This window comes from Pseudochaenichthys georgianus, chromosome 14, assembly GCF_902827115.2.
Source record: "Pseudochaenichthys georgianus chromosome 14, fPseGeo1.2, whole genome shotgun sequence".
Lineage (NCBI taxonomy): Eukaryota > Metazoa > Chordata > Actinopteri > Perciformes > Channichthyidae > Pseudochaenichthys > Pseudochaenichthys georgianus.
Genome location: NC_047516.1, coordinates 26,342,807 through 26,365,944, shown reverse-complemented (window position 1 = coordinate 26,365,944; position 23,138 = coordinate 26,342,807). Strand labels below are relative to the sequence as shown.

Here is a 23,138-nt window from a genome sequence, read left to right as displayed (position 1 = left end):
CACACATGCTGAAAACCCAACCCCAGCAGGGGGGTCTGGGGGGATTCTCCCCCAGGAGATTTTTAGAAATACTAACATAAACTATGCATTCTGGTACTCTCTGAGAAGAAAATAAATAAATCTATTACTACTAGGGCTGTCAAACTACTTTTTAATCAGATTAATCACAGCTTAAAAATTTATTAATCATGATTAATCACCAAAATGTCCAAAATATGCCATTTCTTTATGTATATTGTTGTGGGAATGGAAAGATAAATGAAAGAAGGCGGATATATCCATTTAACATACAGTATCTATGTTTATTATAACATTTTTCTGTCAAAATGAAAGACAGCCCACACACCTATCAATCATCAAACCGTGGGGTCTTAATTCATTACGTGTTGATTTCTATCAACGGGGGAGTACTTCAGGAAAGTCGACGGGGGGGCGGCGGCTAGTGGAGTACTTTGTGACCACAGAGTGTGAACATTGTGATTAGCTGTTTTAGCGCAGTGCTCCAGTGAAGGGGGGGAGTCTCCCTCCGCAGCCGGTTGGCGTAGTTTTGGCACAATTCCGTTGTACAGACCGACGTTAACAGCAGCCCTGTCTGTGCACACGGAGACCGACTCTGTCGTCCGGTGATCTAACCGCCTTCTAGAAAAGCTTCACAAGTACGCCGGTACGCAAATGCGCTTTGTGACACAAGTGACGGTACGCATTTCAGATTACGCACATAACCTACCAGCGTACCAGTTATGTGTTACCTGTACTACAGCAAAAGTATTCTCCGTCGGGACTTCCTGCAACAACACCACGCCGTTATCTTGATTCTGATTGGCCAGAAGACATTATCAAAGATGTTCTATTGAGAAGACAATCAAAAGTTTTCAAAACCGTTTCTGGTCTTCGGTATTTCCAGACAAGTGGCTACTGAAATCAATCTTACTAACTGCTGTCTGTGCAATTTAGTTGGCAGACTTTATTTTGCTTACTTTAACATCATTGTTCATGGTGGGGCTAAGCCATTTATTGGTATGGGTGTAGCCTACCCCAGCCATACCCTGGCGCTGCCACTGGTGGGATGTATGGGGCGGGCCATTCTGCACATGCGTTAAATGCGTTAAATATTTAAAAAAATTAATTACCGCCGTTAACGCGATAATTTTGACAGCCTTAATTACTACCCGACATGTTCATAATATTGTATGCCATTGTTTGTTTTTCACTTTGTTCTGACATCTTGCTGCGAGAAGAGTAAAGAGGAGATAGTCTGTGTGACTTACTTTAAATTGTGGGTAAGGGTAGAAAGCTCCCATTGTTCTGTGACCTGTCAATCATCAAACCGGGGGTCATATTTCATTATGTGTTAATTTGTATCTGAAGTTGTACCCACTACCCATGGATGTATAAAGAAGAGTTCTACCACAAAGTTATTCTCCATGGAGACTTCCGGCAACAATCTTGATTCTGATTGGCCAGAAGACTCGAAAAAACATCAGCAAAGATATTTTATTGAGAAGATGATCACTACGTGACAGAAGTTTTCAAAACCGTTTATGGTCTCCGGTACTTCCATTCCAACTCCGACTGCATGCATGCACAGCGTTAGAAAATCGGGCCTTCAAAATAAAAGTTTGACTTCCCCCCCCCCAAATTATTATTATTTTTTTCACTCACACATCCGCGACCCACTCCAAACAGGTCCGCGACCCACCAGTTGAGAACCACTGATCTAAGGTGTGATATGGGAGTCTGTGGGTGTGGGTGCCACCCAATTCCCTCACATTCATCCCCACCCATGAACCACCACACCCCTGTAACCCCAGCCAGGCTTGAGAGCTTTACAGTTGGAGACACCTGTTGCATCCACAGTTTCAAAGCACTCACGCAAGCGTTCCTCCTGCCTGTTTCCCATCTTCTGGATTCAATGCTGATAAGACATGACACATTGCCCTCCCCACCACCACTACCTCTTCTCCTCCTCTCTCCTTTTACTTTCCCCTTTCTCTTAGTTTCTTTGTCCATCTCCTCGTGAAGCCTTTCTGTCCACTAAGTGCGCCACTTCAAACACCAGTACTGTGCAGGTGGACGTTTCAGTGCAGGGGGGCACAAACACACATACACACAGACACATGCACGCTCACAAACAGAGGCAATGAATGGAGCAGCTGCCAGGGAGATTAGGGCACGTCTTTATTACGAGAAAATACTGGCAGATTTCATCAAAGACGGCAGTGTTAACAGGAGAACAGGGTGTCCAGATTAAAGACGCAAGTCTGCCAGATTTCTTTTTTAAAGTCTGCCAAGTTTTTTTTTTTTTTTTTTTAAATATGCCAGGTTTTTGGATAGCACCGCCTACTGAGAACGATTGTTTGTGCTTGTTGTCGCTGCCATGGTTGCTAACTACCCACTAATCATCTTCTGGCTCAGCCATCCAGCTACATACAAGTAATGTGGCTGTGATTAGTTAGTTATGTTCTTCTGGGAGAGGGACTGAAGCTGGGATTTTGTGTATGTTCATCGTAAAGAATTGAACTTTAGTTGTATTTCATCGCATCATAGGATGTCAGGCACATGTCGGTGCTTTGAATCATCCATCTGTAACTGTAACTTAAACTAACTGTATCCTTAGCATCTTCTCTCAACCCCCTCTAACCTCACTCTCCCCCTGTGCCTGGAAACATTAAAGTAATGAGCTGTGATCGACTCCAAAAAACACTGCATTTCTTGGCGGCTGTTTTCATTGTGTTAATTAAGTCTGTAGCCTTCACCCCTCATTCCCCCCATCCTCATGTTTTGGCGGTATGAACTTGGTGAACCGACAAAGTGCTGAGGATTTATTTCCCTCAAATCACTTCCGCTTTCTCCCCACTAAGCCCCCCTCAATCACACAGGCTCCACCGCTTTACAGATACAAGCTCCTTTTAGCTGTCAGATATTGATATCTCGGTTCCTTCAGGCCCCCCCCACCACCCTGGACTTGTTATCACTTCTTACATTTTCCAGAAAAACGTCATTCCACATGTCCAGAGCAGATTGGAACTGAGCAGTGAGCGGTGAAGCGTCGATGTGCTGTTCAGAAGTGCCATCTGGTTTTTCACCTTCTAATGGCCTACGCTTTAGATATCCACGATCGTGTATTAATCCGTGGGATTTTTGTTCTCGGAAATCCTTTCTGCTCTATTCCCATTAGGTGTTCTGCTCGCACAATTCCAGACGCCAAGCAGTACAAGCTCCTTTGGATAGTGGATTTTGATATCTTTGTTTCATTAGCCCAACAGGAACCAATGTAACACTGTTATAATATTTATTAGCATATTATTTAGACACATATATCATTTTTAAAACCACTCATTGCATATAAAAAAATACAATGTATGCAATAAAATCCGCCACAGCATTACCATAAATAAAATCCATATACCGTACTTTTCGGACTATAAGCCGCGACTTTTTTCCCCATTTTTTTGTACAGCTAACGGCCACTAGGGAACCTCCTAAATCTATGGATTTTACAGGTAAAATTAACCACCTTTAACGCTATGGGCTCTATGACCGGTCCACGCCCGCCACCTTTAAGCGGCGGGCTCCAGCAGGAAAAGCTGGAGGCCGGAAAAGAGTGAGACAGGTAGCGCGCCAAAGTAAAAGTGGAACCGAGAGACAGAACGAGAGAAAGACAGACGGACAATGTAGCTGCTGCGGCTTATATGCAGGTGCGCTTTATAGTCCGAAAAGTACGGTAAATGCACTCTACTTAACAACTAACATCTCTATTTTTCTTTGTTAAATCTAAGTTGAATTCAGCTTTGTTGGCATGTTGGGACAGAAGCCGCCGTTGCCAAAACAGAATACAGAAGCAATGCCATACAACTGTAAACAGTGAACTGTGAACGGCAGAGCAGCACAGAGCAATGATGTGTGTTTCTGTGTGTGTGTGTGTGTGTGTGTGTGTGTGTGTGTGTGTGTGTGTGTGTGTGTGTGTGTGTGTGTGTGTGTGTGTGTGTGTGTGTGTGTGTGTGTGTGTGTGTGTGTGTGTGTGTGTGTGTGTGTGTGTGTGTGTGTGTGTGTGTGTGTGTGTGTGTGTGTGTGTGTGTGTGTGTGTGTGTGTGTGTGTGTGTGTGTGTGTGTGTGTGTTGTGTGTTTGTGAGCAGGGTGCAGGTACAGCTATAGGAGAGCTCCCCCCCTACTTCATGGCCCGAGCTGCGAGGCTGTCCGGCGCCGACCCCGACGACGAGGACTACCAGAGGATCGAGGAGATTCTGGACCAGACGCAGCCTGCACAGGTGACTCACCGCTCTCTTCACCACTCTGTTACCTCACACCCTCAACAACAAGAAGTATTCACACCTTTTACTCGAGTAAAATAGCGCTACTACAGTTTAGAAGTACAAACAAATAAAACACAAAAATAAAAGTAATTATAATGCAGAATGACCTGTTACAAAATCAATTAAAATATAACTACTCATGCTTCACTTAATGTGAATGTTGTTTCTGCTAATGATGGAGCTTCTTTTAATGACTTCCATCATCATATATAACTTGATTTATCTCTTGTTTTAATAATCGAAATATGCCAAGTAACTAATACAAAACTTTACAAAATACATTTTGTACAGAAAAACTTTACAATAGAATTATAAAGCAGCATAAAGTAGAAATATGCAAGTAAAGCACAAGCACCTCTTAATTGATTAAATTAACTTCTTAACTAACCTTTTTCATGGAAGAGGTTTATGATATTTTACTTAAGTAGAAATAGCAATACCACAGTGTGGAAATATTACAAAAGTATTAGCATACAAATACTATACTATATGCTTGTGCCAAAGGTAAAACACTCATTATGTACATACATTTTACAAAAGTGAATCAATGAAATGTACTAAGTTACATTTCACAACTGTGTGCGTGTGCTTTCACAATAATATGACTCACAGAACAGCAATGATGCACTTGAGTGAAATGCTCCCGCCGTTTCCGGCCCTTCGTTTTGAAATTCCCTGTGAGAAAAACAAAAAGTTATCGTATCAAACATTGCTGCCAATTCTTCAACAATTCCTCATAGCTCCCTGTAAATATTTATCCTCCCACCCTCTTGTGATTATGAACGGAGGAGGAGAAATGTGCGGAAACATGCGTGTGGTTTCGTAACGGCTTCCCATCAGATCAGTGTGTCCTCCTGACCGACTTCCTCCCCAGGAATGCCTTTCTTTCTCCAACAGTCTGGGTCAAACAGTCAGACAGGTCAAGTGCAGTAAAACAACAGCATCCATTCATGGTTTTCATCTTTACAAAGCACTCACTTTTTTTTTTTTTAATAAATAAACTGAAGCTGACTTTAGAAACAGATGTTGACACATCAATGCAGATTTATGAGGGGGTCCCATTGTCAGAGGATTACTGAGTGATTCAGAGCAGTGTTCATTTTGTTTACTGTAATTACTTCACTATTCAGCAATCATACAGGTTTAGCAATAATACAGCCTTAGTTTACATGTGAATCATTCAGTACTTGCATGCCGTCTTTGAGAATGCAGTGATTCCAAAGGATAAAAAATACCTGAAAAGCATCACAATGAACTCAGTCCCCAAATACATTGTGTTTCAGAAATAAGAAGACATGTTGTTCTAACATATCATTTATTTGAATCTAGTCTTTTCCATTCTGTTATCTTGTATCTTCAGATCAGTGGTTTGGTGACCAACATTGGCATACCCATGGTTACCAGAATATTTGGAGTATTTTTTAAGTATTTCACAAAAGAGAATCTAAATAATAATACTCTACAGCCATTTTCATCACTGTCATCTTTCAGTAGATAGTAGAACTATTCTTTCCCTCTCTTCTTTTCTACTTTGACCTGCTAAGGAATCCACTTGGGTTAATTGTTTTGGTAAACTGCACTGCATTGTCAAAAAAAAAGTTGTTGCACTTTTTATTTTTGAAAATATGTAGGTATGGCATTTTTTTTCTTCATTTGACAAAACACATACTGTATGTATATTGCATTTCGAGCCATAGCCCAATCACTGGTGTTCCTGTATCTACTTTGTCACTTACAAAACACTCTCACTTCACTATCCCTGCCTTTCTTACATATCCTAAAATAGAATTGGGTATACATCAGTCCAAACTGCATGTTAAGCATCCCTTAATAATATTTCTTTTTTTAAATATACCAAATTATTTTTAAATGAATCTTTTTTTGCCAACTGACATCATGTGAATGGCTAGAGGCACTGGGTAAATAAATTCAGCTCTGCAGATGTGTGTAAATGAGCCTTCTAAAAATAAATACTGCATCAATCACTTTATTCATTAACAGCATAGTTAAACTGACCGAACAGAAGTGACCTTTTGAGAAACTAACAGTGAAACGGATTGAAAGAAGTAAGAAGAAAATGTGGTGAGAAGGCGAAGTGATGCAGCACCTGCTCTAAGTTCTCGTTACTAATGTTGTGGACAGCGTAGCAGGTTGGCACCGACATCAGCCCGGTCCACACGTGTGAGAGTGGAGTTCTGACATCACTCACTGATAAAGTGGCGCATCCCACCGAAACTGCAAGAAAAGAGTAGAGGGGGTGGTAGTTTCAGGAATGGGCAGCATGGGAAAGAGGAGATTTTGTCTGAATTTAGATATCAACATCGACAGAGCTCCTGTTTGTCTTTTCAAAACAAGCAAGCAGTTTGACGCAGGAGGAGCATCGCCTGGTCACATCCTCGCGAGGTTAGATTAGAAGTGACGCTGCTCTCCGTACGCCACCTCACTGCTCTCTCTCTCTGACATTGTTTCTCTTTCTGTCCCTCTCTCCCTATGCTTTCTCTTGCTATTCTTTCTCACGCACTCCGTCCGTCTCCCACTGTGAACCGCTCTCTCTCGCTCCTCTCTCTCTCTCGCTCCTCTCTCTCTGATGATATCTGGCAGCTGTGTGTATGCATGTAATGTGTGCTTGTGTGATTGGAAAGCATCTGGAGGCAGGTTGCTAGCACCATTGAGGACCTGCAACATACGGAAACATTTGATGCGCTCGCCAGGGCTTTTACCATTACTCGGAACTTCTCAGGGTTCCCTCTTTTGCTCAAGGACTTCCCACTCTCCTCTGATTTTCACTCCTTTTTGCACCTTTCAAGGTGGACACGGAGTCATTCATCCGCAGTGGATTTGTGTCAGAGATTTTGATTGATTGTTGAAAATCAATAGTGGTAGGCGAAGTGGAAAACAGACTCCACTGGGATCGGATTCAAGAAACGTTGGTATTGTTCGATAGTTCAAATTAGACAGTGTTGAATTTTGCCCTCTAGGATTTGACCTCCTTCAACCTCTCCCCTCTTGTAACACATCCTCATATTCTCTCCCACACACACACACACACTCTGACACACTCCACCCTGTGGCAGAAGAGCTGGAATAAGATGCTGACTATGTCCCTCCGCTCGAGTCACAGAGGTGCCAGCAGTTTGACTTCAACCCTGTGGCATTTCTCCCAGCCTGCACGTGCCAACTTCCTGCCACAAGTGCACGTGATGAACAGCAGCAGAGCACTCAGAGTTTTTTTTTCTCATTCATTCAACAGAGCTATTCAAGTATAATGAAGTCATGCCTTTTCTAACGGCTCCAGACACTGATGTCATGAACATCAGCTTTTTTTCCCCTCTTAAATCTTTAACTCAGTACAAGAGTGCTCGTGTGTCGGAGAGGAATCCTCAGTGTCCACACAGCCTGTTTCCAAGGACCCTGCATGGAACCAGTCCATGATTGCTTGTAACTTGAAAATGAAGTTACTTCCTTTTTTCTTTTTTTCCCGCATCCGGCGCGGATGGGGTTAACAGGCTGTGAATTCTTGATTGCCAACTCCCAGGATTGTATCTCCTGTAATTCAAATCAGGGCCATCTGCGCTGGGCGTATGCCTGCCTTCCCCCCTGCACTCAAAGGCTCTCTGTGCTGTGGTTTGCCCGGCCCCATCACGTGACTTCTCTGAAAGTGCCCCCTCCCTCCTCCTCCCTCTTTATTTCCAGTAAACTGTTTGAAAGGAGGGGGGTGACTCAGAGTAAAACCAGCTTCCCTTTAACCACAGCTTGTTAAAGAATTTGTCAACGTGGACTCAGGGGTGCATTTTGTGTGTGTGTGTGTGTGTGTGTGTGTGTGTGTGTGTGTGTGTGTGTGTGTGTGTGTGTGTGTGTGTGTGTGTGTGTGTGTGTGTGTGTGTGTGTGTGTGTGTGTGTGTGTGTGTGTGTGTGTGTGTGTGTGTGTGTGTGTGTGTGTGTGTGTGTGTGTGCGCGCGCGTGCGTATGTATGTATGTATGTATATATTCCAATGTGTATCTATTCTTTTTTCTTCTTTCTTTAAAGGGGACTGTAGCTTGTGTCATGAGTTCTTAATCACTCCACTTCCTGTGCCAGAGAGCAAGCGCGGGCTTGTCAGGAGTTAATGAGATGAACTTTAGCCGTCTTCGTGTCGGGGGGCTTGCGGCAGCTCCGGAGATGTGTGTGTGTGTCTTCTGTGTGAAAGACTTTCATTGAGAAAAAAAAAAGAAAACACAGAGAGAGGGGAGAGAAAAAATGTGCGTGGGTGTTGACTTGTGTATCGACTATGCATAGATTTTTCCTTGTCTGACACTTCAATTTTCCACATGGAGCACAGTGCTTTGTCGCTGTCTGCTTTTTGTCTGTGTTTGAACTCTGTACCCCATAAGCACTTAAAAAAACCTCGAACTACTGAAAACAAAGTGTTTTCTTTGCCAACTTTTTCACATTGAAAAGTCCTTTGTGCAACTTCTGGCAAATCCAAAATAAACATCACATGTACAGTAATGCATTTCCGATGTAAAACAGGCAAAGAGAACAAATGTCACTCACAGTTCTTTCAAAAACATGATATTTGAAACTACTTTACTGTACATCAGCACATCATATTCATACAAATGTATATTTGTAATATTAACAGTTGGTTGTTCCCTGTGAATTTGTCTAATAACTCAACACCTAGCAACTGTAACCACATATATAGACAGTACATGCTTTCAAAAACTATTAATATTAGTTTTTCCCAAGTACCTAATAAGAATACCGTCTCAATTTGTATTAATGATCCAGGTGACATTATTCCATAAGTTTGTGACAAACGCTCTGCTATTTATCATTACAATATTCATGTGTATAGTATATTAATTATGATCAAAGCAAAAGTTTAAAATGTTTGATGTTTCAAACGATGATGAACAGATTGCCTTTTAAAACCATTTTTAAAAAGAAGAAAAAATGCCAATATGTTTAATACTTTTTACACATGAAACATTAAACATATGGCTGTAAGAGTGGAAGATAAAAGTGCTTACATGTGGTTTCTGAGAAGCCTTTACGATTTGCTTATTCAAATGAAGAATTGGTCAATCTGACTGCCAGAAGTTAATGGGGGGTGTGGTGGGGGTGGGGTGCGACTGGACTCCATGTGGGGTGACTGTGCAGGCTTCAAGTAAAGCATCTGTGCCGAGCAGCCAAATCTGGAGCCAAAACCTCCACCGTTTTAATGACGCTGCACCCCTGACAAGATCTTACCAAATGTAATTACTGCTAAGCCCAGCCCTGCCGGCTGGCAGAGACAGGGGTGGGGGGGGGCGGGGGCGGGGGCGGACCAGGCAGCCTTTGGCAAGCAGCCTGGCAAAGATGGTGATTTTCCATAAGCCACCGACAACAGAGTCGGGATGTCTGAACCCCAGCCATCCAAGATAGACACTTCCCCGGCCCAGAAATGCAGAGAGAGAGTCCAAGTACATAGTTCAACTATAGTAAATCACAGTGTCACAAGTTCACACACACATGTATACACACTTTTACACCCGCCCCTCTCGACCTCGGGGACCCTTTGTTCACGCTGTGGTGATATTTTTTCATGATCGCTCTCCCTGCATGAGCCAATAGCTCAACCGCGGCACCTATAATGTAAACAATGTGTGTGTCATGATGTCAGAAAATGAATGGGATTCACACAGGCCGTCACCATGGCGCTGATTGGTTCTGCAGGGTTTTCGCAGTTGTCAGGTGTCCCTGGTCCAGAGTCAGTCCTCAGCCGTTCAGCTACAGCCAGCCAAACACATTCCTTCCTCCCTGTCTCCCACCAGCTGAGCCACACACACACACACACACACACACACACACACACACACACACACACACACACACACACACACACACACACACACACACACACACACACACACACACACACACACACACACACACACACACACACACACACACACACACACACACACACACAGCGACAGGCTAGAATTAAACTACAGGCCAGTTCAAGGAGAAACTTTTATGATTGGATGTCAGTGGAGGCAGAAATTCAAATGGTGAACCAATCAGATTGTGTGTCCCTTCGCTCCCCCACCACCTTATTAGGCGACCCTCCCATGTCTCTCAAATTTCCCCTCCGCTCGGTTGCACTCCGTAAAGAATGTAATCGGCACTGTACTGGTTTTGTTGACCATATTAGGTATGATCGAGAATTGCCATCCCCCTCAAGCATCTCTCTTTTTAAAACATGAATATGATGTTTAGGAAACTGAGGCCTTTCTGTTCAGAATGAAAAACATTAATTATATTTTATTTTATTTCTCCAGTAGTTGATTTTGTATTGTTTAAATGTGCTGTGAGTGGGAAAAATATGTATATGAAATCTACTTCATATATAACGAACATTCATTAAAGAATTTGTGTCTATAAATAATTTCCCAGACCACTATCTGACAGTGTTATTCTAAAATGCCTCTTTGGGAACACTTTGCCACGTAAAAGGTTAGGTTAAGGAAATATAAACACATTTTTGAATGTCTTAAGGCGTATGTTCACTTTAATGCCAACATAAATATGTGTTCATATCAGCCCTCAAAGTTAAAAAAGGTGTTTTTTTCTCTAAATGAAGGATATCTCCTTTTGAAGCAAAAATGACATAAACTGTATATATATTTGTTTTTATAAATAATTGTATCTGTAGTTATTTATTAATCACCAGAGGTTTATATATTAGTTCCGTGCACAAATATAAACTTTATTTGAAAGGCACAATATTGCGCTTTGCATTTAAAACATCTACAACATTTCATATAGCCAGTGCAAACTATATATTATAGTAGAAGATATATATATATATATATATATAGAAGACTTCATTAATATTTAAATAAAAAGCATTGACATTTCTAAATCATGAGAATAGTTATATGTTAGGATAAATAAACAATTTAGGCTTTGATCCATTTATATAGATACCAAAGATAAAAGTTCAAGAGTTGTATTAAACACTTTCTTTATTTGTTATGACAGTAATCTAATTAGTTTGCTATATTTTGAACTGCAAAGCATGTTTTTAAAAGGCAGAATTACTACACTAATAACATTAACATTGCATTGACAGGTTTATCTTCTTCTTGGTTTTCATTAAATGATACTATGCCATGCCTTAAATTACATTCTGAATCAAATTATACAACAAATGAAAGCCATTTTTCAGTCCCATCTGGCTGAAAAATCTTTATTCTCTATTGCCAGCAGTTACAATTATTTTCATATAAACAAGGCCGACAAAATAATAAAAACCTGCATTGAATATTTTAGAAATGCAATATCCTCTATATATTTAATGGTTATTGTTATAAACATTTCCATTTCTGATTAGAATCAAACAATTTATGTTATTAAAAAAAAAACATTTAATTTACCAATTGCAAATTCAGCAGGGTATAAAGTACGGTAATCAAGATATTTAATGCATCCCAAATGATGAGAGGTCCTTGATCAGTGGTCTCCTTTGCATCCCCACGCTGTTCCCAGAACTAGTTTGGGTCAAATCAAAACAGATTATGGCTCCTCTTCCCAGAAAAGGTATGTAGAGAATATGTATGTGTCATTGCTGTGAAAAGAGGCTTTGTGGAGCTTTCAGGAGGGTTAGGGAAAGACCAGCAGAAAAAAGCTAGACTTTGTGAGTCACAGGAATAACAAAAGTCTGCTCTCTTGTTCACACAATTCCAGTGACAAAGGAATTAATAACTTGCCATAAGTGTTCAATACAGACGTGCTAAAAGCAGTTTGTCCCTAACTCTAATGAAGAAACATGTTAGATGACGAGCCAGTCAATTCTTTCACAGTTTGTGTCAGGTGAATCAGCCGGGGACTTGAAGATATCTGTGTTGGCAGAACAGTCAGGAATTTAGCACAGGAGTTCATTTAATTGCAAACCCACTTATTTGAACATCTGAACAAATTAATTTCACCTCTAAAAATACTTTTACTATTAGGTTAATAATTGTTATGTGTTAGACATGCACACACTGGAAACTTTGACTCATTTAGAGCTCCTGATTTCTTGTATTTCACATTTATTTTGGTAGGTGTGAATACATTAGAATTAAAACTGTGTAAATATTTTTGAAAACTTAATATTTAAGTATTGGGTTTTAGAAATCTTTATCATTTAAAATTCAGAACTCAGAACAGATTTAATAAGTGCAAAGAGCTCGATGCATATTCTATTAATATATATATATATATATATATATATATCTTTAAGTTCCAAACTATTTTTTAAAGCTGTACATCTAATATCTGAGGATCTATTTATGGTTTTTCAGTTTTAACTTAGCTCAATAATTGCTAACTTTTATTTGAGGGAACATTAACATGAAGCAGAAACCCCTCCTGTCGCAGCTGCTGCTCCTTTCTAATTATTTAAAAACAGGCAGAGATAAAAAAAAAGAACTGACTTTCCACACATTTTTCGTTCCATTGGTTCAACATTATGTTTTTAGATATAAAATGGAAAGCTTTATGTCACATTGCACACCATTATTTGTAAATAAACAAAAACATTAGCAGTCAGAGAAGATGGAGAGATTTCCAAAAGCAGATCTTTAATCATTAAATCGTACCCCAAATTAATATATGATCCTAAAGTATTTATTTGTTTAAATTCGGTACTTGAATAGGTTTTCAAAGCACTGGTAAAACATCTATTCACTAAGAGTTTTACAGCTGGTTACACACATTTATTTCACACAACTCTGTCATTGTCCCCGCTCCACAGAAAAGCGTAGCACTGATCAATTATCTTCTATAATTTCCCCTTAATAAATGTTTGAGTAGCCTTATTCATTATCTTAATCCAAACACCTATACTTATCAATCTGTAACCTATCAGTAATTAAGTGTGGATCATTTATCATATGAAATTTGAATCAGAAATAATTATTTTAAAGTGTTTCATCCAGTATTTATAAAGACAATATAATGTGTATTTGTTAAAGCTCTACAACAATAATTAGAATAAGAATAAAGTGTTGATTTGTCGGTAAATACAAATATATAATGCTTTATATATTTCATTTCATTTCATATCAAACCTTTATTTACCCAGGTGTATCCCATTGAGATCATTGATCTATTTTTCAAGGCAGACCTGCTCAAGTAGGTTCCACATGAAACATAAAAAACATAAACAGAACAACAAAAAGGACATTTTACAGCATCATTACAGGGATTACAATTTACAATAACTATCCACATGAACAGGTACCAAGAGCTTCCGATTGAGTAGCATTTGTATTTAGGTTTGAGATATCCTGTAAATAAAGCAATCTGTATACAATAAAAACAGAAAGTTATAAGTATCAGATTAATATCAGCATGTTTCTATAGAAATTAAATTAAATTAAACCTTTTTTTCTCACTTTTATTCTTTTTCAGGACTTTGCCAGCCGAGCAAAAGTAGCCATTCAGAAACTCATCCAGAGGGTCGGATTCTTTGGGATTTTAGTCTGTGCTTCTGTAAGTCGAATCACACATAATGTTATCCTATTAAATACTCTTCACCCCCACTATGGCTCTTAAAAATCATTGTGTCATTTTTAAATATTGATGCATTGACATCATTCAAAGAAAACGACAGTCCTGAACTGTTCAAAATATTTGAAAAACAGCTTCTATTAATGTATATTTGTCTAATATCAAATATGCTCATGGTTTCTGTCACATACTGTAGAAGTTATGATGCCTTCATGCACTTTCTGATCCTATATATGATTTATATTGTATTTCTTTAGCTGTTATTGCAACATATCAGGTCTAATCATCTCTTCTGTTTCCCCCAGATTCCAAATCCGTTGTTTGACCTGGCAGGAATAACGTGCGGGCATTTTTTGGTTCCCTTTTGGACTTTTTTTGGTGCGACACTCATCGGGAAAGCAGTCATCAAAATGCACATTCAGGTGAGCTGCACCTAAATTATAAGTATCTATGTATCTAATGCCACAGTCAATGTTTCCTGAAATGATGTAAAGGACATGTATATAGTATATATGCAGTGCTCTTCTTGTATCTTTTCAATGTCATTCTACACAGAGGAGAACAAGCTAAATGTATACATAGCAGAGTGTGAGATTAGCCTTCTATAATATTGTTCAGAGGCAGTTTGGTGATGAATCACACTGTACACTGTATTCAGCTGGCAGTAAGGAGGCCATTTTGTGTAAAGTAGGGGGAGTCAACCATTTTGTAATGGCAGCTGCAGCACCCCCGGTTCATTGTACAGTCGTCCCGTCTGACCACAGCAGATTGAGAATTTATGGCAGGGTAAAAATATCCATCCTAACCCTTAAATAAGAAAGTGGTGTTAGGAGACTTGGCATTACAAACGTTTCTTCTAATCCTGGAAAATCCTCAATTTGCGTCCAGGAATCTGCAGTAGGTCTGTGATTACCGTCAGGGGCTCTGCTTTATGTTTTCTTAGTAAACGTTTGGAATTTGCTCATGGTGATTCAGAGAGGAAGGGTTAAAAAGCAAAGCTCTATTTTTTTCTCCTCACTCGGCCCCTTGCTTATCATACGCAGAAAGCATTGTCCGGCACTAAACTAAGAGAAAACGTGGTGCTGGGGTGTGGGGTGGGGGGGGGGGGGGCACAGGGTGAAGCTGATAAACATTGTCTGTGGGAGGTGATGGAGAAAGAGAGCGGGAGAGAAAGAGGGGTGGGGGGTAGCATGCATGCATGGCAGGCAGGCACAGTACCAGATTACACCCAGGGGTCCCGGGGGCCCCCAATGACAGAGGTGTGTCCCTCCCTCGCTCACGGAAAGAAAGACTTCACCCGGCTCTCCGGCATGTCTGGGGGGCCCACTCTCTCGCGTAGCTGCTTGGTTTAATTTCCTTCAAGCTCACATTTTGCTTCTAATGCAAATGATGCAGTAGTTTACAGCGTGTGGGCAGAGAACGTAGAGAAGAAAGCAGAGCAGGTGACGCTCTCCCTCGTGGGCCAAGAGGGAACAAAAGGGGATTTTGAGGCTTCTGTTGTGCTGTGTGTGTGGGCGTTTTACTCTCAATGCTTCAAAGCGTGTTTTCTGAACTGAGTTTGTACCTGTGCTTCAGGTGTGTTCTTACAAGGAGAGGCTTTTTTTATTCTTAAGTCTTTCATGCTCATTAAGCTTTACGTGTGAATGTCCGCTGTTGAATGGTTACAGCGTCAGCGCCTTTGTGACGCAGCTGCCCACTTGAGGATGATGGGTGATGTCATGCACATACATGTGGGGCCCTTGAGAGGTAATTACACCGAGGACAGTGTAACAGAGAGGGGGCTGTAGAGGAGGACATGGACTGTCATATAGCATAAGGGGAAAGATAATTTTCTATTGCACCCTTGGACTTTGGTAAGAGTGGTTAATATTAATATATAATGCTGGAGCACAAAAGGATGGAAACATTTCAAATCTTGATTATCCTGGCCAAAATAATAGATTAAATTCATAATGTTATCAAAATATCCTTAAAAAACTTCAATGGCACAACACGTAGTAGAATCACTTTACCTTAAGTTAAGAAACAGATATTTTTATTGCATCAAAGAAAGGAAACACAACTTTCTAAAGTAAACATTCTTTTGTAGTACATTTTATTATAAATCATAAGTTCCCCTGCATTAATAAAGAATAAATAAAAATAGCAACATTGTCCGGTCTTTCTTATAGTTCCTGTATTTCTTAAATCAGGCTCTTTGTTCACTTCTCTACTACAATAGCGAGCAAGACATATTTTGAAAGTTCCTCATGTTAGCATATTCATGATTATCCTGAATATGAAGTCATGTTTTGTATCCCATGTGTGACCAGGATGTGTGTCGCTCTTATCAGAGTTATCACTTATCTGAAATCAGCGAGTCAGGACCGTGTCACCGTCGGTTTCCCAGCAGAGAAATCTCAAGGCATCTTAGTCAGCTTTCCTGTGTCGGCCATCTTGCTGTCCCCTTCCTCCCTGCCTTGTGTGGGATGATGAATTACTTGTCAATGCCTGTTGAATAGATGTGTGTGAACAAAATCAATATTTAAAAACAATACTCCAAAATCTCTTCCTGAAGTTGGGGGTTTTGGAGAGGATTTACATACGGTTAGGCCCAGAAATAGTACAATAGCAACTGTCAATTATGTGTTTTGTTATTTTTGTGACATGTCCAACATTTGGACTCATACTGGCTTTCCTTCCATGAGGTCCTGACGCCCAACACAAATGAAAGTGACCGAACACATGTATGAAGTGGATGACATGTTACATAACCTTACAAAGAGCTCTGTAACAAAGCACTGATCAAAGACCGCTGTCACATTAAATTAACATTGTTAATGTTCTCTTTAGTGTAGCCATGCAAACGTGACAATTTGGCTGTCACATTTGTTTTACTTCACTTATAGTATCATCTCACTCTGTAGATGTCTTGTTGTTTTTAATCATCCTGGAAGATATTATTATTCCTCATTACCTCCAATGAGGCTAGTTTGTGTGATATTATCGTTAAACCCTGTGATCAATATACTCAATAGGCATTTGTGTTCCATAATATCAGTGAGAAGTGTTTAATTGTATTTCATCAGTAACATAACCATGCTTTTAAAGTATCTTGAAAACTTTTCGGCTTATCATTAGGCTCAGTTTCACTAACTAATGTTAAACGTTGGATTACGTGGTCTACTGTTTCATATTATGATATATATTAATTTAACTGAAGCTTTGCGCAACCGTATAGAGTGAAATATTAAAATGACATTTTTATGCCTCCATCATTACATGAAATGGAAATTCTAGTCGTCTCGTCGTGTATCATTTTATACACTTGTCCCTATAATTCTGCAGTATATATTTAGTGTCTTTGGAAACCTTTGGATCTGGACTAGAATATAAAATAAGGGCTCTGTGGGTTCAAACAATCCTTTTCAGCTCAACATGAGTTTGTAATGATGGCTCTGTTGGGGTAAGCCTTTCTAATGGCATGTTGAAGGCAACCAAGATGATACTGGATTTTTAGTGGTCAAAACGCACGTTTGTTTATGGAAATACAGTAACTTGTAAAAACTCAGAGGGCATGTAAAAGACCAATACAATCAAGTCAATTATTGGTTCCTTTTTCCTGCCCCCCTGCAGCAGGACAGTCTGATAGGAGCCAAAATGGCTGTCAGCCGCCTTCTGGCCGATGACTAAGCAGAAATCATACAGGACAGGAGCCTCCAGCCTCCCTCTGAAGCTATGACACATGTCCTTTGATTCCTACACACACACACACGTACACTCTTTTTAGGACAGCCAGTATGATATGCTGACCTAGCGTATTGTGTATTTCATGTGTCATAGAGCCTTTTAATTCCTGCCCTCCATGACAAAAGGCCGGCTTGTGGGCCCCTTTTACACCAAACCGCCTTGGTGGTGCAAGGCATGGGCCGGTGCGTGCGTGTGTGTGTGTGTGTGTGTGTGTGTGTGTGTGTGTGTGTGTGTGTGTGTGTGTGTGTGTGTGTGTGTGTGTGTGTGTGTGTGTGTGTGTGTGTGTGTGTGTGTGTGTGTGTGTGTGTGTGTGTGTGTGTGTGTGTGTGTGTGTGTGTGTGTGTGTGTGTGTGTGTGTGTGTGTGTGTGTGTGTGTGTGTGTGTGGACGTTACAGAATCACTGTTTGAACCATGATGCACATTCTGCCTTGTTGGTGACCTCATGGATCAGTAACTGACTCGCTCTTTCTGTCTTTGTCATACAGAAACTGTTCGTGATCCTCACCTTCAGCAGGCACATAGTGGAGCAGATGGTCTCCCTCATCGGGTGAGTAAGTCTCAGCGGGCGTGTGTGTGTGAGTACGTGATGGCTTGCTCACCAAAAGTACCCTGTTGGAGTACAGCTATCTCACATGAAAGAGTTAATGCAGAACTTGACGGTTGAGGGACCTTTTCAGGTGGGCATGTGGCATTCAAGTAATTTATGTCCCTTTGTGGGAGATGGCGCCTCCTCCTTTATGTGAAGGTCACGCAGAGTCAGAGGTGGCTTTGAATTAAACATGGGGAATTTTGGAAGATGTCTTGTCTCCTTGTCCTGTTTGAAATACTATTTGGTCACATTTTGTTTTGCCTTTGGCTCCTAAGTTTGCCGTTATAGCCTTCAAGGTGAATAATGGCTTGTATTTTTCCACTGGGTGACTATGGGCATGTTCTAGTTGCTTCACAGGGAAGGATGAACTCTTCACTGAAACCTCCTTTCTGCTTTATCTCGCATGACGCACTGTTGCTGCAGTTTTAACCAGTCGCTACCGCTACCGACAAAACAAAAGAAGAGGGCCTCTTTTGAGTGTCCAGATTGATCACCATGATCTAAACATTTGTGTTATCATAAACTAAGGCCCTTCAGATTTTAAGACCTCGATTGCAAGAGTTGCTAATGATTATTACCCCCATTACATTTATTTGTGCCAGTATTTGTGTTTGCCAACCTGGAAACAGCATCAGTGTGGTGTTGAATTAACCACCAGCAGCATTAAGACTGGATTTATCAGGAGGCATTTGAAACAGGCTGGTTACAAAACAGGAAAACATTTATAAAAACCATGCAATCAAAATGTAGAAATCACACACACACACACACACACACACACACACACACACACACACACACACACGCACGCACACACACATCTTCTGGGCTTCTTGCAATTAATTCCAACAAGTAGAAAGAGCCTTGGTGCTGGGTGTGGGTGCTGATGGGTGTCATAATGGGTGTCCTTGTAGAGATGCCAGGGGTTGCAGCTGGTAACTGCCCCACACACACCTGCTGGTGGGAGTACCATTTATAACACACACACACAACTCATACACACTTGCACACCGGTGTACTCTTTATCACACACACACACACACACACACACACACACACACACACACACACACACACACACACACACACACACACACACACACTTACTGAATACAGACAATGAGATTGCATCAGCTCTCGTCCTTGCCATGTTGTGTTTTGGCTCGTTTGCTTTGTTTCCATGTAACATGCAACATGTGTATTATTTATACAGACAGTACTTTAGTTCTTGTTTTAATGCCACAACTATAAATATCGAATCTAGGCTAATTGATGAAGCTTACATAGCACGTGTGTGTGTGTGTGTGTGTGTGTGTGTGTGTGTGTGTGTGTGTGTGTGTGTGTGTGTGTGTGTGTGTGTGTGTGTGTGTGTGTGTGTGTGTGTGTGTGTGTGTGTGTGTGTGTGTGTGTGTGTGTGTGTGTGTGTGTGTGTGTGTGTGTGTGTGTGTGTGTGTGTGTGTGTGTGTGTGTGTGAGGTCATTGTACTTGGTATTATTGGTATACTCCTGGGGCCTCGAGAAAAAGACAGACAGACGCTTGCCTCGGTGGCTGAGGTGTCAGTCACTGTTCATTGAGCTGCAGGCTCACGGCGACAGATCATTGGTTATTGACAGGTTTCATTCTGACTCACCGCCCACTTCTTCTCTAGAGGAAGTTTCCCTCGTGTCAACCGTCAGCTTCCTTCCTCTTCCTTCCTCTCAGAGGCCTTTCCACCTTCACTCTCACTCTCAATCACACATCACCTTATGAATGGGTGACAGCCTTTCAGTTTCACTCTTTAGGCTCTAACTGTGTCAGTGTTAACTATGCGTGTGCTTGAAATAAGCTTACACCTTTACACACATTTTAATGCAGGCACCTACAGTTGATACGCCGTTCACATTTTTCCTATTTATGAATGTTTTCTCTAAAGTCAGTTATACTAATTATCAACCTTTTGATTTTTTGTGCATTTTCTTGTCACCTCAGCCAGATGCAGGCAACTCATTTACTCCAATACAAATTCATAACAAAAGGAAATATATGTTTGATCATTATGCCTTGGAAAGTTCTTACATTAATAATTAATTTGTTGAGTGGTCAGATAGCTTAATAGCATCTGAGGTGTTTTTGGTTAACCCATGTAGCATGTAAGCAGCTTGTGCATCATGTGCTATATTTTTCTCCCATTTTTTCTTGATGATTAAACAAAGACACAAAGTGTGTAAAAGTAATTCAGCATAACGACAACAAATATATAATTATTGTAATAAATTGTGTGAGGAACTTTATTATTTAGGCTCAGTTTGTAGTAATTATTTGGCTATGGTTTTAGTAAACTGAAGGAGTAGTTTTTGTTGGTGACTGAAGTCGCTGTTGGACTTTGGCCATTCTCATTCTCACATGACATACGAAGGCTGCACAATATGAGGAAAATATTGATAATGTATATATACAGTTATGCCTTCACTTTTTTTTAGTATACTGCTAAATATTTTAAAGCCATTTTAAATGTAAAAAATAAAGACATTTTTAGTTAGTTGGCACACACACACACACACACACACACACACACACACACACACACACACACACACACACACACACACACACACACACACACACACACACACACACACACACACACACACAGAGAAGCTGTCATGTCACGGAGCCTGTGTAATGTTTGGACTGAAAACATTTCAAATAACCACACACAGAAAATGTACTGAACACTGAAGATTTATCCTGACACTGTTGTTTTTCTATTTTATTACAGAATTGTTATCATTGTTGCTTTAATTACATTTTAAAATCATGAAATCGAAACCTCTTTTCAGCTTACAGACAGACAAACCACACGAGAACATATTTCACTATGAGTTAATCATTACTCAAAATGTACACAAACAGGAGTTATTTTATCTGGTGAATTCTGTGAAATGCATTTTGTATTGTAACCCAAGTGTTAAAATTAGTCAACACAAACAGTTTGGGTGATAAGAACGCAATAAATGCTTTGCCTTAATCAGGCCTTTGCTGATAGGATAAAAAAGAAAACACTTAAACCCTGGCTGCTGGCTGGACGATGTATTGTGATTTTTAACAAATAATATCCGCAGTTCAGTGCAGCATTATAGATAAATGTTTCATTTGGCCAACATTGCTGTACAAATGATGATATGTTCTTACTCAAGTTTCATTAAGAAATCACTGTGTATTGCACAAAAGTGTGTATCATCATCTAGTCGTAGTATTTATGTCTTAACCAATTCATTTTATTTCATATCCAAATGTGGGAATTTCTTGGGGATATTCCTCAAGGTTTTTCCTTTTTTTCATCGGCGGTTGACTCAGGAAAGGAGTTTTTCTGTGAATGACAAACGGAAAGTGTGTGAGTGAAATTCTGTTTCACAAGAGAGCTTTGGATCCGAGGCTCAAATGTCATCAGGCTCCACAACTCTCATCAGCCATTTTCATCACCTCTCCTAACAAAACTGACCAACCCAGGAGCTATTTTTTCAACAACTGGAAATCAAATATAGAAAAGTTGAACATAAGTGACTTCAACTTTACATTATACATTTAAGACTGTCTGATGTTTATTGAGTAAGCAAGACTGGGAGAAAAAAAAGGTTTTGTGGAAACATAAGTTCTGTCCCTTCACAGTTGTTCAATCTTGTTATTCCCTGTTCCACTGTTTTTCTAATTACTGTCTGTTACAAATGTCAGGCATTTCAAACTTGATATATGACTTGTTGGAGTGTATTGTGGAAACAGACTCTTATATCTCTGGCAGATGAGTTTCGCTCTTGTTTTCCTGCCGGGCAAAGCATTTAAGGTTAAATATATGAGCTTCTGTCAGCAGTGGTGGGATAATAATAAAGATAATTTTAGCTTTGAACTGCCACAAAGTCACAATAAAACCCTGCTTGGATGCCTCTCAGGCTGATAATAGGAACTGATAAGCAGGTCGGGAGCTGTGTGTGATCAGACTTGTTGGGCTTCTCTTATGTCCTGTGACTAACGTACAGATGTCTCCTCTTCAAGGCCAGTCGTGCGTGTACAGTCATTGTTAAGAAGGAAGAACAATCTGCTAACTCACATTGATTAAGGCTTTGATCAAGAGGTTTCATGCTGTTATTTATTTAAGGGTTCATTTTGGAACTTTTTTTCATTTTTCAGATATAAAGAAAAACCCTGCACATAATTCCCATCTTTCCTTTCAATTGTGAGATTTGATAAAACACATTTAGGATGAAAACTTAAACTGCTAAATAACATTTTCATTCACCCAGATGTTTACTTATACCCTCTCTCTAAGGAGCTCTCACTAAACACTTCACACCCTGAGAAACAATCATGATTAATGTCTTGTCTTATTCCACCTCATGCTCATTTTCTACTCTTGAGTTCCCTTCAATTTAATGTGCAAGCGAGGTCAAAAAGCCCAAAGGACTTCAGAGAACAAACAATCTTTGCTTTGGTGCTCAATATAACTTCAGGGCCACAGATTCATATTTTCCTCTGCCCAGTCCTCCCTGTCCTCCCTTGTCTTATCTCAGCTGCACGGGGTTTCTACGCCAGTGAGGTGGTGATGGAATGCAGGAAGAGCTTCAAAATCAGCCTTCGCATGCAGTAATGGAACAGGGAGCTTTCCTGTGTTTGACATGCCGTCTGGACAACCAGTCTCCACCTTTGATCTGTTGTGAGTCGCTCTGTTTAGACTAAATTACTTTGTCTGATTCCTGCCACTTTTTCAGAAGCCATATGTGAAGCGGGAAAAAAATCTAAAAAGTCTAATTATGAGAGCAGCTCTAGTGATGATTGTGTTGCTGGTGATTCACTGTCTGCAGGAGTCCAGGGTGTTTACACCTTGTCAGCGGTGACTCTGGTGTGACTGGGATTAGAGGTCTAGGAAAGCACAAAGTGTGAGGAAGAGTATGGTGCTGGGTAAGCTTGTGAGAATGTTGAAAAGAGAAGAGACAACAAGAGAGACACTTTT

General features: G+C 40.3%; 1 protein-coding gene across 3 annotated transcripts in view; it reads left to right on the top strand.

Annotated features, from left to right (window-relative positions):
* LOC117458586 (vacuole membrane protein 1-like) overlaps positions 1 to 23,138 on the top strand; it is a 75,950-nt gene that overhangs the window by 39,184 nt on the left and 13,628 nt on the right. For all 3 annotated transcript variants that reach the window (XM_034099172.2, XM_034099171.2, XM_034099170.1), the window contains exons 7-10: positions 4,137 to 4,268; positions 13,738 to 13,818; positions 14,142 to 14,258; positions 18,051 to 18,112. In XM_034099172.2, the coding sequence (XP_033955063.1) occupies positions 4,137 to 4,268; positions 13,738 to 13,818; positions 14,142 to 14,258; positions 18,051 to 18,112 (392 nt within the window). The remainder of the gene's footprint in view (positions 1 to 4,136; positions 4,269 to 13,737; positions 13,819 to 14,141; positions 14,259 to 18,050; positions 18,113 to 23,138) is intronic.